This window comes from Chelonia mydas, chromosome 1 (genome assembly GCF_015237465.2).
Source record: "Chelonia mydas isolate rCheMyd1 chromosome 1, rCheMyd1.pri.v2, whole genome shotgun sequence".
NCBI lineage: Eukaryota > Metazoa > Chordata > Testudines > Cheloniidae > Chelonia > Chelonia mydas.
Window position 1 is genome coordinate 136,917,395 of NC_057849.1, and position 14,577 is coordinate 136,931,971.

The 14,577-nt window shown below is 39.6% G+C and overlaps 1 protein-coding gene across 19 annotated transcripts in view; it reads right to left on the bottom strand.

Annotated features, from left to right (window-relative positions):
• Positions 1-1,976: 1,976 nt before the first annotated feature.
• Positions 1,977-14,577, bottom strand: part of PHKA2 (phosphorylase kinase regulatory subunit alpha 2) — a 71,720-nt gene continuing 59,119 nt past the window's right edge. For 14 of the 19 annotated variants that reach the window (XM_043537943.1, XM_037901214.2, XM_037901226.2 and 11 more), the window contains 3 exons: positions 14,403-14,456; positions 7,734-7,934; positions 1,977-7,140 (listed from right to left, as the gene is read on the bottom strand). In XM_043537943.1, the coding sequence (XP_043393878.1) occupies positions 6,967-7,140; positions 7,734-7,934; positions 14,403-14,456 (429 nt within the window). In that variant the 3' untranslated portion in view covers positions 1,977-6,966. Of the gene's footprint in view, positions 7,141-7,733; positions 7,935-11,291; positions 12,364-14,402; positions 14,457-14,577 lie in introns of those variants that run through there. The other 5 variants (XR_006287861.1, XR_006287862.1, XM_043537941.1 and 2 more) reach the window with 4 other exon arrangements.

Genomic DNA, 14,577 nt, shown 5'->3' on the forward strand with positions numbered 1-14,577 from the left:
TGTCAATTGTGGGAGCTGAGTTTTCTGTTCCATATGATCGATCGTCTCTTTTGGGTGCAGAAATGCAGTACCTAACTACAAGGAACGCTTTGTTATATGACAACTTATGAAATTCAGTCAGATTTCTAAATAATCCCAACTGTGTAGGGTGCTGCATTATGTGCAGCTGTCAATGACTTTGCTTTCCAAAGTCAGAATTCTATGTTCCTCAGGTTCTATATTGCATGCAAAAGGTTTTTAAGACCGCGGAATAGGTCTATGAAGCTGTACGTGCCTCTTCTATATATAGATCTAGAATCCCAGCTCTCTGGTATCAAACTGTAACACTATAATTAATAGGAATTTGTCCAAAAGGTTGCAGTCCACTCATAAATGACCCTGCCTATGGAAAAAAATGGGCTCAGTCAGGAATCACAACAGGCTTTCATTTAAAATAATCAAACAGCAGGTATGTAGCACACAGAAATGTAAACAAGTTTCACCAATACTCAGGCTTGACAATAGGTTCCCTGAAGTGACTGGATGTTTTGCATCAAAGGGATCAGAATTCCCACTTCACTCACAGCATTTGGGATGTAAGTCTGTTGTTATGCTGCACCCCTCACTGGAATATGAGGGTTCAAAGGCAGCTAAAGAATAAAGGGGGAGTGGGGGGAAATGTTCTGTACATTTCAGACCCTCAACCTGGGTTAGTTTGATGCCAGATATGGATAAAAGTGTCAAGTTGGGGGCAGGGGAAGTTCTTACACATGCCCATCCCCCCAATAGGCCCAGGAGACAGCTAGGTAAAGGCAATGCCATTTCCTGAAGGATTTTGAAATTTGTCTTCATTTCACCTTGGAACAAAACCTGAAAACTTCAGAATTTCTGAAAATTGCTTTTTTATTTCAATGTTGACTTTGGACAATTTGTATTATATGGTTTTTTTTTTTGTTTTGTTTTGAAATTACTTTGTTTCATTCCCAAAACGTTTTATCATTGTTGGATCTTTTTTGTATTTTCTCCTAAATGCCATGTTGGTGGAATTGCCACAATTTCACAAAGCTTTTCAAAAGAACTGCATTTTCTGAGGGGGATCAAGGTTTTCCTGGTCAGTGCTAGCCCTAAACATTGCAACTACGGTGCCTGAGAACTCTGCCTATGGAGGTTGGGTTTGGCTTAAAAACGGCTTGTGGTTAAAAGATATAGGAGCATCTTCACATGCAGTGATAAGGGCCAGGGCTAGGGGGTGGAGGCAAAGCACATCGCCCATTGTGAGAGGTATTTGGCTTGAGGAGAAAACAAGCAGGTACAATGGTACTGGGGATGCACACTCCAGAAAATCGTCCTCGGTCAGCTGGCTGGAGGTGGTACATGCTACCCCTCACCCCCTTTAGGGTTCCTAGAAGTTTCCCAGAGAGCTTGCTATGCAGGGGAGCTTCCTGCCACTCAGCAGGAGGATAATGGAGAGCTCATCACCTCATGCTGAGTCATGGACAATAGTGTCCTGAGCCCCTTCTCTGGATGAACAAAGGTGCTGCTGCTGAGAGGGAAAAGATGCTCAAGTCTCTTCCCTTTATGCTGCCAGGTTCCAGGGGAGAGGAGCGCTGGAACAATTTGGATAGTGGGGGTGCTGAGAGTGATTGAACCAAACTGTAATCCATGTATATATAATGGAAATCACTTCAACCCTAGTTCTAGCACTTATGAGCTCTGGGCTCTCCTTCCACCCTTCCTGCTGTTTAGAGGAAGGGGAGCCCCAGGTTCCCTCCTGCCCCCACCCCATCTACATCTGATAGTGGGAAGGGCTGGACACATTTTTTCGTGCTGTGCATGGATGATGTTCTGAGTGAAATTTTAAAAGCATTTTGGGATCCTTTATAACAAGAAAAGAAAGAAAAAGAAACCCTACCAAAAACTAATTTTGTAAATAATACCATGTAGGGTAAAAATAGAAAGTTTCAGCCCAGGGATTTGAAAGATACATTTAGCCACAGTTAATTTTACTGAAGAATAACTCACTCAAAGCAGAGTTTATTGGTGAGCAGAAGAAGATAACCACCTTTAAAGCTTTTTAAATTAATCCCAAAATGTAGTAACATCCTCTGCTGAGCCACCATTTCTAAAGTCTGTTTACATCTGGAAAATCATGGTGCATTACTGTCTAACTTTACACTTAAAATAGTTCATATGAATATGGCTGGTGCAAAGAGAAGCACTGCATTCTCATTTTAAAAAAAGTACTGATGATCATAGTGTGGACATACATACACACGAGGCTATGAGCCACAATGGCTGGCTAGCATGCATTCTTTTGCTCTCAATATTGACCTACACTCCTACAGTATATGCTGTATTAATGATATTGGTCACATGCTGGCCACACCTTCCTCCAGTGCTGGGAGAGAAAGCTGCACCTGTAGGAAAGACGTATTTAAGATCTACTTTTACAATATATTTTTTATAATCTCTTTTGGAGGAGTCCTCTCTTAAGAACACACACTTTTTAGAAGTAAGCCTATGACACAACTCTGAGCGGGTGTTGCGGGGAGGACCTGCTGGGGCATTCTGAATAACATCATCAGAAAACACATATCCCATCTATATTGTGCATTATGAGCAACAGGGAATGGATCACTTGACGATTACCTGTTCTGTTCATTCACACGGGGGCACCTGGCCTTGGCCACTGTTGGAAGACAGGATACTAGGCTAGATGGACCTTTGGTCTGATCCAGTATGGCCGTTCTTAGTATCCACATATTAAGAGATCCATTACTGTAACCTCTCAGAGCATTTGTTAAAAGTACTAGATGTATGTAAAAGTTGTTGTTAGTGACAGATGTGTACGCTACCTCTAGCCACATTTTTATGAGACTGGTGGTAAACCCAGCACTGTTGGCTTACCACTCAGTGATCACAGATATGTGGCTGGGAATATCCAGTGGAGATTTCTGCTGTATTTAAACTGCACCAATGTTTCCATAACAGGGGAACAGACTGCCTCTTAGGAATAGGCTATTGAGCGCTCTATGTACACTAATAGCCAGATTTTTCAAGAGTGCTCAGCTAGCAGCCTAGTGAAGTCAATGGAAGTCTTTCCACTGACTTCAATGGGCAGTGGATGAGGCCCCAAATTAGGCTTGGCCCTGTTGGGGGAAGTAGGGCATTAATGAAATGAGAGTTTATACTCAGTTCTTGATTTGTTTCTCCATTTATGCTGTAAAGTGCCTTCTGTCATGGATTCCTTTGTAACTAATAGCCAAGGTAAACTTCATGATGATGCACATCCACTTATCCTTCGGAAAAGCTATGTCAATGCCAAGATAGCCTATGTGGTTGCTTTAGACAAGTCACTTAATTGCTCTATTTCAGTTTCCCCCTCTGTAAAGTATGAATAATATTTACCTTCAAGGGTGTTGTGAACAACTTTGCCAAATTCTACTTCCCTGGAACATGCTTTTTTAAAAAATTTGATGAGCAAGTAACCCATAACTAATATGAACAGATTTTTGTGCCTGGCCTATTAAGTTTTCCTCACTGTTTTGTAAGGCTGTCTGAGGACTGATTACACACAGTGAAAGCGAAGAGTGCTACATTTAGGCAACATGTCAGAACTAATGATTAAACTGTAAAAGCTTAACAAAATTCTAACAACAATGTTAAACAGTTAAGTATCTGATACAATTGGGAGAGGGGAGAAAAGAGCATTGATTCAATGAATGGAGACAACCCTAATACTACTTCATAAAAAAGTTGGACTTACCACCCCTATACAGTATCCACTGTGTATAAGTACCATTTTATTATTCTGGTCCCTGCACCATCTCAGACCAATTTTCTGTTTTCAGACATGTCTGATATTTCAAGGAAGTAGTGTAGGTGTTTCCTTCATGACAGCTGCAGTCTGCTGATGCAACAGCACTGCCTGTCAAACTAAAACAGTGGGTCTCAGTTGGTTCTATTTCCATTCCATTAATGCCCCAATTTCCAAGACACATAAGGTGTCTGTTTACCCTTGTCTTATTTATTTTCCATAAATTAGGTCCCAGAGTTAGAAGTTGGACATGTCATTCATTTTTCACTCCTCTGGGATGCCTGACAACCAAATCAAGTCTTTGGTAATGAGCTTACCCTAAATAAACTGAAAAAGATTTTGTCTAGCTGGAAACACACACTGGAATCAATAATGGTTGATTCATAAACTCCCTAACACATCTGAATCCTCTCCAGAGAGGTTGCTACAAGACACCTTCATGACCCAATTAAGTTTTCCCTGTTTCAGGAACAATGATTCCACCAATGAATGGTACAGATTTTAATGTATTCCTTTAAAAACAGAAGTTCAGGAGATAAGGCAACAGATGAGTGAGTCAATCTAGAAGTATAAATGGGTGATTGGTCCGTTCACACTGCAATTCAAAGTTTACTGTACTGTTTCTCATCCTTTTGTACTGAACTGTCCCAGACTTCTAAATTACATAAAAGTATTTTTCCTATGACTTCTCTTCACTGATTGTGTTAGTATCACTTTTAGACAGACTAAAACCCAGTATTTCTAAACCATGTATACCAAGCTAGTTCATATTATGAATGGTAACTTTTTTTTTTTTAAAGTTACATGCACACACAAATTTAAATTTGTAAATGGTGGAATTTTGCTATGGGCCCTAATCTATTTTAAACCTCTATTTAGCAGCATACAAATGTCAGATTTTAGCAGTCTTCTCTTGTTCTACAAATTTTAAACAGTTAATGTCTCAGACTGAATTAAAAAAAGCACATTAAAACAGATTTGAGAGAGAACCTTCTTGCATCTCAATCAATCAAAGGGCTCTGCATGAAAACCATGCTCTGCATGAATGACATTACCGAAGCTTTATAAGGAACCTAATAAAATAAGAGTTTATATAAGTCCCTCACCTATGAACATGCATACACAGCATAAATTACTTTTCAATGTATGGCTTGCCCTGTTTAAACTGGAGAAAATTTTATTTTCATTTACTTGGAAAATGAGCTAAATCAATCTCTCAGCACATGTATAAAAACTGAGCTATCATTAAACAAAAGTACAAATAGGCATCTACAAGATACTGACTTCCAACTGCATTTGAGCTACTCATCCCTGCTCCTTACACCATTAACAACTCTTTGCCTGGGTAATATGCACACATGCACCTGCCTCCTCCCCCCAGGTACATTCTATCCAGAAAGGCTGTGTATCTTCTTGCTCTTTGGGAAATTTCTAAGCCTAAGACATTGTAAGGGACAACTCTATGGCACTCATCTCTCCAGCCTGCACCAAATACTGTCTGGATGTGCATTGCTGTGGGAGCAGTGCACTGTAGTATCTTACAAGATACCCAGGTTTGGGGGGTGAATTTGACTCCTGCCACCTGGCTTGGTTGAGATCATGTGGATTGGGCAGATGATATTATTTTTCCTCTGACAACACATTTTGAAATTAGGAAAACATTTAAAAATGTATGAGATGGAAAAACTATTTCCCTGTAGAAAGACTCCAATGAGTGCTGTTCAAAAGTTCTAACAACACTAGGACCATTTTTCTTCGTCGGGGTGTTGGTGCTTAAGGAAAGATCCCACTCAAGGTCACTTATAAGAAGTAAAAATGAGAGACTGGATGGTACCATTTCTACTTACCCTTTTACTAATCTGCCACTTGGAATCTACTCCAACCCTTTCTTGTGCACTGGCCAGTAATTACACCAACAAATGCCTGTGCTATTGTACCTCTCTTTAACAGGGCTCTAGCTAAGAACCAGTGGATACTCATTCAGCCCATTTCACAGGAGCAAGCCTCACCCCTCAGTGGAAGTCAACAAGGGGAAATCATTGTCTTCCTCCACCTTGAGCTCACCTGGGTTAAGCCACAGGAGGGAGCACTGTGGCTCTGTATATTTAATATAAACAAATACAACAACAGCCTACATATTAAAGAGTACTAAGTATTATCCTGGTGCTGTTTAAAGAGAGATTTTTCTATTAGCGAGAACACCACTAATGGTTCTAGTTACATCTGATGAAGGAGCATCTGTCTAATCAAAGGACACGAAACACACATCAACTCTTCCTCTAGTAAGTACAGATGGTATTCTGGAAGGGCGACGCTCAAGTATCTCATCTTCTAGGCCATTTACAGTGGACAAGATATTAAGATTTAGAAAGCGTGCTTGAGCGAAGGAAACATATCTTTTGGATCTACAGGCAGCTGTTTATTCATCTACCCAAAACGATTATAAGCATAAAACTGTCTTTAAAAGAGGAAGTCAGAGATCAGCTTCTCCAAAGCTGCATTGGTCCAAACGATGTAGCTTTCTCAAGGCAGATGCTATGTCATCAGAGAGAGGCTACCGATTTATGACAGTCATAATTCTGATCTCATGCTTGACTTCACTGGAGTTACTCCTGCATCACCCTGGTGTAATTGAGATCAGAATCCAGCTCAACGTGTATTGAAAATAGTGCCTGGGTATCACATGGAAACTGAATAAATCGGAGAAAGAGAACCCTAAACTGTGCTTTAACTATTCACAACATCAACATACAGAAGCCATGCTTAAGAGAGAGTTAATTAATTCAAATATACAGAAAAAATCCACTCTCCTTAGTTGGGAAATTTATGCCAGAGGAGCATCTCCCTATTTATATTTTTTGATCTCTACACTAATTATTTTCCTCTTGGCATAAGTGCATAATTCTTACTTAATTTACTTTAAATTGCACATTGCACTTAGGGCAGAATAGGCATCACTCATTGTACATGTTTCACATGGTTCTGGAATTAGGCCAAATTCCATCTTCATTGTTCAGCTGTCCCTACAGATTGGTGCTCACACATGATGAGTGGCGTTTAAATCCCGTGGAGTCAAAGACATATGTTCAGTAAGTGAAGAGGGAAGAGAGAGGAGAGGGGGAAAAAGAGCTTCTGAATCTTTACTTTTGCTTTTCATCAAGAGGCATAGCCTATTGCATCAGGCAGCCTGTGCTAGGCAGGAAATCCTGTAAATAGGTGGCTACAGCTTTCGTTAAGTATGTCATAGTTCCATATGCCCCACTTGGAGCGCTGTCATAGAAAAAGTGGCAAATTCCTGTGGCGAAGTCTCGCTCCAAGAAGTCATCATTTGCTCCAAGTGATTTCTGAGAGGGGGAAAATAAAAAGGAGGGGAGGAGAAAATCAGATATCCGTGTTCAGATCAGAATTACTAAACTTAAAAACAAATACTAGACCAGGACTACAATTGTATCTGCACTGAATATGGAAAACAGTTCTCCCTTCACGAATTCCTTTCCAAAGACTGTAGGACAACACAGGTTATTTAGAACCTTTTTCTCTACCTATGCTAGTTCAGTTCTCTTAACTTCCCCTTTACGGACCTTATTTTTTGCATTTCTCTGGTAACACACGACTAGCTTGTTTTTCCCCATCTCTACTTAAACAGCAGCCCTTTGGTTTTTAGTAATCTGGTGAAGTAAAAGGTGATTTTAAACAGATGTTTAGACTTGACAGAGCATTACCCCGCTATAACTGTAAAACTGCAGCAAAAGAGACTGTATTTCATTAATTACAGGAGGTTTTAATCTTCTGAATACATTTTCAAAAGATGCTTACATGACTTGCTTTTTGTGGAGGGAAAAATAATTTTTCACAAATACCAAAAATGAAGTTCGTTTCAAACACAATACCTTCCTAATTCCACCCTCAGATATTACTGGAAATCTGCTGTACCCACCTGTTCCTGAAGAAACAGATCATTAGCCACATGCACTATTCTGTCCACATGGATTATGCCCCCGATGCTGGTCACCTCTATGTCCGACAGCAGTGTGAGAACAAGAATAGCTTCCACCAGCAGCTGTCTGTATTCAGGTTGAGGTACATGGTTCAGCACTGACTCCACATGCACAGCAAACTTGATTTCACAAGGGGTCATCTGGAAAGTTAGGTGGTAGGTTAGTGGAAAGTAGGACTGTCAATTGCAAAAAGAAAAGGAGTACTTGTGGCACCTTAGAGACTAAAATTTATTTGAGCATAAGCTTTCGTGAGCTACAGCTCACTTCATCGGATGCTTATGCTCAATTAAATTGGTTAGTCTCTAAGGTGCCACAAGTACTCCTTTTCTTTTTGCGAATACAGACTAACATGGCTGCTACTCTGAAACCTGTCAATTGCAGTTAACTCACGCAATGAACTCAAAAAAATCAATCACAATTAATTGCAGTTTTAATCACACTGTTAAACAATAGAACACCAATTCACGAACAAGGTCAGCTCCCAGACTACTGCACTGGGCAGCACAGAATGAGGAGGAGGTGACCAGCCCTCTGTGGAGAAAGAAGTGGTTCGGGACTATTTAGAAAAGCTGGATGAGCACAAGTCCATGGGGCCGGATGTGCTGCATCCGAGAGCGCTAAAGGAGTTGGCGGATGTGATTGCAGAGCCATTGGCCATTATCGTTGAAAACTCATGGCGATCGGGGAAGTCCCGGATGACTGGAAAAAGGCTAATGTAGTGCTCATCTTTAAAAAAGGGAAGGAGGAGGATCCTGGGAACTACAGGCCAGTCAGCCTCACCTCAGTCCCTGGAAAAGTCATGGAGCAGGTCCTCAAGGAATCAATTCTGAAGCACTTAGAGGAGAGGAAAGTGATCAGGAACAGTCAGCATGGACTCACCAAGGGCATGTCATGCCTGAGTAATCTAATTGCCTTCTATGACAAGATAACTGGCTCTGTGGATGAGGGAAAAGTGGACGTGTTGTTGCTTGACTTTAGCAAAGCTTTTGACACGGTCTCCCACAGTATTCTTGCCAGCAAGTTAAAGAAGTATGGGCTGGATGAATGGATTATAAGGTGGATAGAAAGTTGGCTAGATTGTCGGGCTCAACGGGTAGTGATCAATGGCTCCATGTCTAGTTGGCAGCCGGTATCAAGTGGAGTGCCCCAAGGGTCGGTCCTCGGGCCGGTTTTGTTCAATATCTTCATAAATGATCTGGAGGATGGTGTGGATTGCACCCTCAGCAAGTTTGCAGATGACACTAAACTGGGAGGAGAGGTAGATACGCTGGAGGGTAGGGATAGGATACAGAGGGCCCTAGACAAATTAGAGGATTGGGCCAAAAGAAATCTGATGAGGTTCAACAAGGACAAGTGCAGAGTCCTGCACTTAGGACGGAAGAATCCCATGTACCGCTACAGACTAGGGACCAAATGGATAGGCAGCAGTTCTGCAGAAAATTTGGTCCTGCTTTGAGCAGGGGTTGGACTAGATGACCTCCTGAGGTCCCTTACAACCCTGATATTCTATGATTCTATGAATTGAAATTTATTAAATATTTTGGATGTTTTTCTACATTTTCATATATATTGTGTTCTGTGTTGTAATTGAAATCAGTGTATATTATTTTGATTATAAATATTTGCACTGTAAAAATGATAAACCGAAGAAATAGTATTTTTCAATTCATCTCATACAAGTACTGTAGTGCAATCTCTTTACCGTGAAAGTGCAACTTAAGAATGTAGATTTTTTTTTGTTACATGACTGTGCTCAAAAACAAAACAATGTAAAACTTCAGAGCCTAGAAGTCCACTCAGTCCTACTTCTTGTTCAGCCAATCGCTAAGACAAACAAGTTTATTTACGTTTACAGGAGATAATACTGCCCTCTTCTTATTTACAATGTCACCAGAAAGCGAGTACATGCATTTGCAAGGCACTTTTGTAGCCAGCAGTGCAAGGTATTTACATGCCAGATATGCTAAACATTCATATGCCCCTTCATGCTTTGGCCACCATTCCAGAGAACATGCTTCCACGATGATGACGCTCGTAAAAAAAAAAAAAAGTGTTAATTAAATTTGTGACTGAACTTCTTGGGGGAGAATTATACGTCCCCTGCTCTGTTTTGCCCACATTCTGCCATATATTTCATGTTATAGCAGTCTCGGATGATGACCCAGCACATGTTGTTCATTTTAAGAACACTTTCACTGCAGATTTCACAAAATGCAAAGAAAGTACCAATGTGAGATTTCTAAAGATAGCTACAGCACTCGACCCAAGGTTTAAGAATTTGAAGTGCCTTTTAAAATCCGAGAGAGACGAGGTTTGGAGCATGCTTTCAGAAGTCTTAAAAGAGCAACACTCCGATGCAGAAACTACAGAACCTGAACCACCAAAAAAGAAAATCAACCTTCTGCTTGTGACATCTGACTCAGATAATAAAAATGAACATGTGTTGCTCCTCACTGCTTTGGACTGTTATCGATCAGAACCCGTCATCAGCATGGATGCATTGTGGTTAAAGCATGAAGGGACATACGATTCTTTAGTGCATCTGGCACGTAAATATCTTGCGATGCCGGCTACAACAGTGCCATGAGAACATCTGTTCTCACTTTCCGGTGACATTGTAAACAAGAAGCGGGCAGCGTTATCTCCTGCAAAAGTAAACAAACTTGTCTGTCTGAGCAATTAGCTGAACAAGAAGTAGGACTGAGTGGATTTGCAGGCTCTAAAATTTTACACTGTTTTATTTTTTAGTGCTTTTTTTTTGTACATAATTCTACATTTGTAAATTCAACTTTCACAATAAAGAGATTGCACTACAGTACTTGTATTAGGTGAATTGAAAAATAGTATTTCTTTTGTTTTCTTACAGTTCAAATACCTGTAATCAAAAATAATATAAAGTGAGCACTGTACATTTTGTATTCTGTTGTAATTGAAATCAGTATATTTGAAAATGTAGAAAACATCCAAAATATTTAAATTAATGGTATTCTATTATTAACAGTGTTGATTAATTGCAATTAATTTTTTTAATCGCTTGACAGCCCTAGTGGAAAGATAAACAGATAAATGCAAGACGATAAGGCCCCAGATCCTCCAGACACTTAAACATGTGCTTAACTTTGCACATGTAAAGAGTCCTATGGAAATGAATGGGATTATTTGCATATGGAAAACTAACTACTTGCAAACTATTTGCAGACTCAAGGCTTAGCAATCCAAAAAAAATTCTGTAACTTCCAGAAAAGTCTGTTGTACAATTACTATCGGTCAACACACATTGCTTACATATGGGAATGTTGATGCTTATTATCTTGCAAATTAATTCTTTGATCATGACATTAACCTCACACATTATTTTGTGTAGGCATCTTTTTGGATCACAGGTTTTGTTTATGAAGCCAAAGATATTGTAGAGATTAAAAAAAAAGCCCACATCACCTGCTAAGAGTGAATGTTATCCCACAGACTGATATCTACACTGCTGGTAGAAGAACCTACTTTGCATTGGCAGAGCTGTGGAGATGTCACATTAAATGATAGCCTCAGGAGGTTATGCTTATTGAGTTTGATTCCTATTAACAGTGAAATTAGATACTGTCAAGGTCAGACAGGCCTAAAAACGAATCCTATTTTTTGTAACTAGCCTGATGGTAGAGGGAGATGGGGGGCAGGGGAGGGGAAAACTTTTCACTTCCACAAAATAAGGACTGCAGTATCACAAAAAAATTTATCTTCTTTTGCAGCTGTTACCAGCACCATAACATAGAGTGATGTGTATGTTTCAAACAGGGATATGCACACTGAGCTGTGCCTCCATTGTGCTTGTCTGCTCTATTTGTATGAGCAGACAGGAGACTGCATTATATAGGTTTGTTGTCAATTTCAATACTCTACATGCTTACAAGAGTGAGGCAGACAGGCAGGATGGCATCATTTGCATGTATAATACATCAGCAAACTTAAAGCCAGACTGTCTAATTTTAGGCCTACCAATCCTAACCATATCCTGTTAATTCTGAAAATAGATCTGAAGAAGAGTGAATACTGTCCTATTGTTTTAACCGATTAAATAGCAATAAAGCTTACAAGTCAGAATATGAGAATCATACAGTATTACACTACACAAGGCAGACATTATGCTTTTACAGGGGATGGTATTCATTTTAATCAAACAGCAATATTACACTGATATTCCCATATATACCCATGGGTGAGGTGCCACCTTGCAAGTGGTATGGGTGATAGTCACACCATAGGAGGTATTGTCATCGGCATACATGAAATTGTTAAAACACATGGCTTGCTGTACCCAGTGCACTGCAAAAAGATTTTGCACTTCACAAGTGTAATGCCACCTGTGCAAATTGTACAACTGAATCAACCATGGCATTTAAGAGCAAGAAAAGAAGGTTTTTTATCATGGTGAACAAAGAGCTGCCTGGAAACTGATGCTGGAGGAGCAGGTAAGAGCTGCTCCCGCGGTGAAGAAAGACCATCAGCTCTGGAGACAAGGCAACCTTGGTGGTAAGCAGCTATCCAAAGACAGGCAATGTTGGGAGTCAAAGATCCCTGAGAGTGGAAACAGGAATGGAGCATTGTAGGGATTCGGTTGGGGGTGGGGTGAAATTCATGTGCTTCTCTTTTCCTGGTGGGAACAGACTTAAATATCTTCAAGTGACAAGAATGATTACAGTTTGCAATCTGTGAAACAGTTACTCTCCAAATACTGAGAAACAGACAAGTGGAAGGGTTTAGAGACAATAATTTAACCTACTCACTCTACAGCTCATTAGCCTTATGGCTTGGTTCCCTGTTTTACTGGCTGAGTATTATTACACTACGTCATACTGCGTCAAGATCCTAACATGTAAGATTGTTTGTGGTGCAGGTGGTGGCAGAAATGGTAGGTGGGTCTCTTCAAAAGTCTAGGATGGTGAATGAAAGGGAAAACTAAAATAAAACATCTAGGTGTAGCATAAATGATCTACACTGACAAGGGAATCATTTGGAATCACTGAGTCCTATTGACGGATAGTCACAACACACAAAGAAAGGAAGACTCTAGCACTTGCTCTCTCCTTGGATTGAAACAGCTCAAATATGTTGACCTTTAGGGGATGCTGCAAAGCCTGCCTCTACTCACTGGCTTCTGAGGTGGCGTAAGAATTGCTGGAGCCACAGAGATAGGAATAGTGACAGAAATCTGGTGGGTGGGACTCTTAAATGTCTAGATTTTTTTATTTTGTTGCTGGATTATTGTTAATTGTAGATTTAAAAGTTGTCAGAAGTGATTCATAGATTTTAAGGCAGAAGGAACTATTGTGACCTTCAGTCTGACTGCCTCCATAATACGGGCCATAGGATTTCCAGGTACTAATTTCTGTTTCAAGTCCAATAGTTGTGTTTGAACTAGAGGATGTCTTTCTGAAAAGCCACCAATCTTGATTTTAAAATTTCCAGTGATGGAGAATCCAGTACAACTCTTGGTAAGTTGTTGCAGTGATTAATTAACCTCACTGTTAAAAATGTTGCACCTTAGTTCCAGTCTGAATTTGTCTAGCATCAACTTCCAACCCTTGGTTCTTATTGTACCTTTCTCTGCAAGACTGAAGACCCCTCTATTATCAAACTGCTGTTCCTGATGTAGGTACTTGTAGACGGATTAAGTCACCCATAACCTTCTCTTTGATAAGCAAAATAGCACCTAGCAGCATAGATCCAACTTGTTTGTATAAAAACCAACCAACCAAAAAAAATTATATGACGAACGAACAAAGGTTTAAAAAGGCAAAATTTGGGTCAGCCACATTTCTGAGATTCGTATTTGTTTTTGTAACCACAGTGCTGAAATATTGTCTGCAGTCAAAGAATTCTAAACAGGTATTTGTCTTTGTTTAATTTCAGCAAATCGGGACATTCTCCTAATTCGGTTTCTATTCCCTTTTGTATTTGCCATCCTCTGTTTTAAACAGAACTGAGTAAACTTTAACCTCTCTTTACTAAAAAATTAATAATTGAACAGGGAAAATTAAGAGAAAAAGACTGAATGCACATTAGCCAACACAAATGATGTTACATTATTGCAAATTTTCCTAGAAAATAGCATCCAGAGGTCAAGGACTGTGTTTAACTTTTTTCAAGTAGGAAATCTTGCTTCTAATTCTGAATGTGCTGTCAAGATTAATTATCAACTCACTGCAGGTGCAGAGCTCTGAAACTTCATTGCCTGTGGTTAAAAATAACTTCATTTTCTTAAATGAGGATCACATTATGGTATATCATAGAAATTATACTAACACATGCAAACCTCAGATGTTCTAAGTATAATCTTATGTTGTCGTGGGAAAGCCTAGTATTTGCAAGACTTGCATCTGTGAACATCATGGATCTCAGATTAAAATCTGGCCCTACACCATCCCTGTCACTCAGACATCCAACAGAACTATTAGTTAAGATTCAAACTGTAAAACTTCCATTGTGAGTTTATATTTTAAATATTTTAAAACAAAGCGTTTTCTCCAGTGATCCTGTTACAGCATGTGCTCGAGAGTCATACAACTTGTCGTAAAATCATGGAAAGACCTCATTAATATTATTATTTACTATACCTCTCTTGTAGTTGAAGAAGGAAGGACGTAGCCATCAATGGACAGGCCATGGCACTAAACAAAATAATAATAATAAAAAAAATCAATATTGATTAAAAACACAATCCTTAAAAGTATATCTGGAAACTTATATTCCTTTTGAGTTTTAAATTCTTCCTGGAAAAGCTGTTCTGAT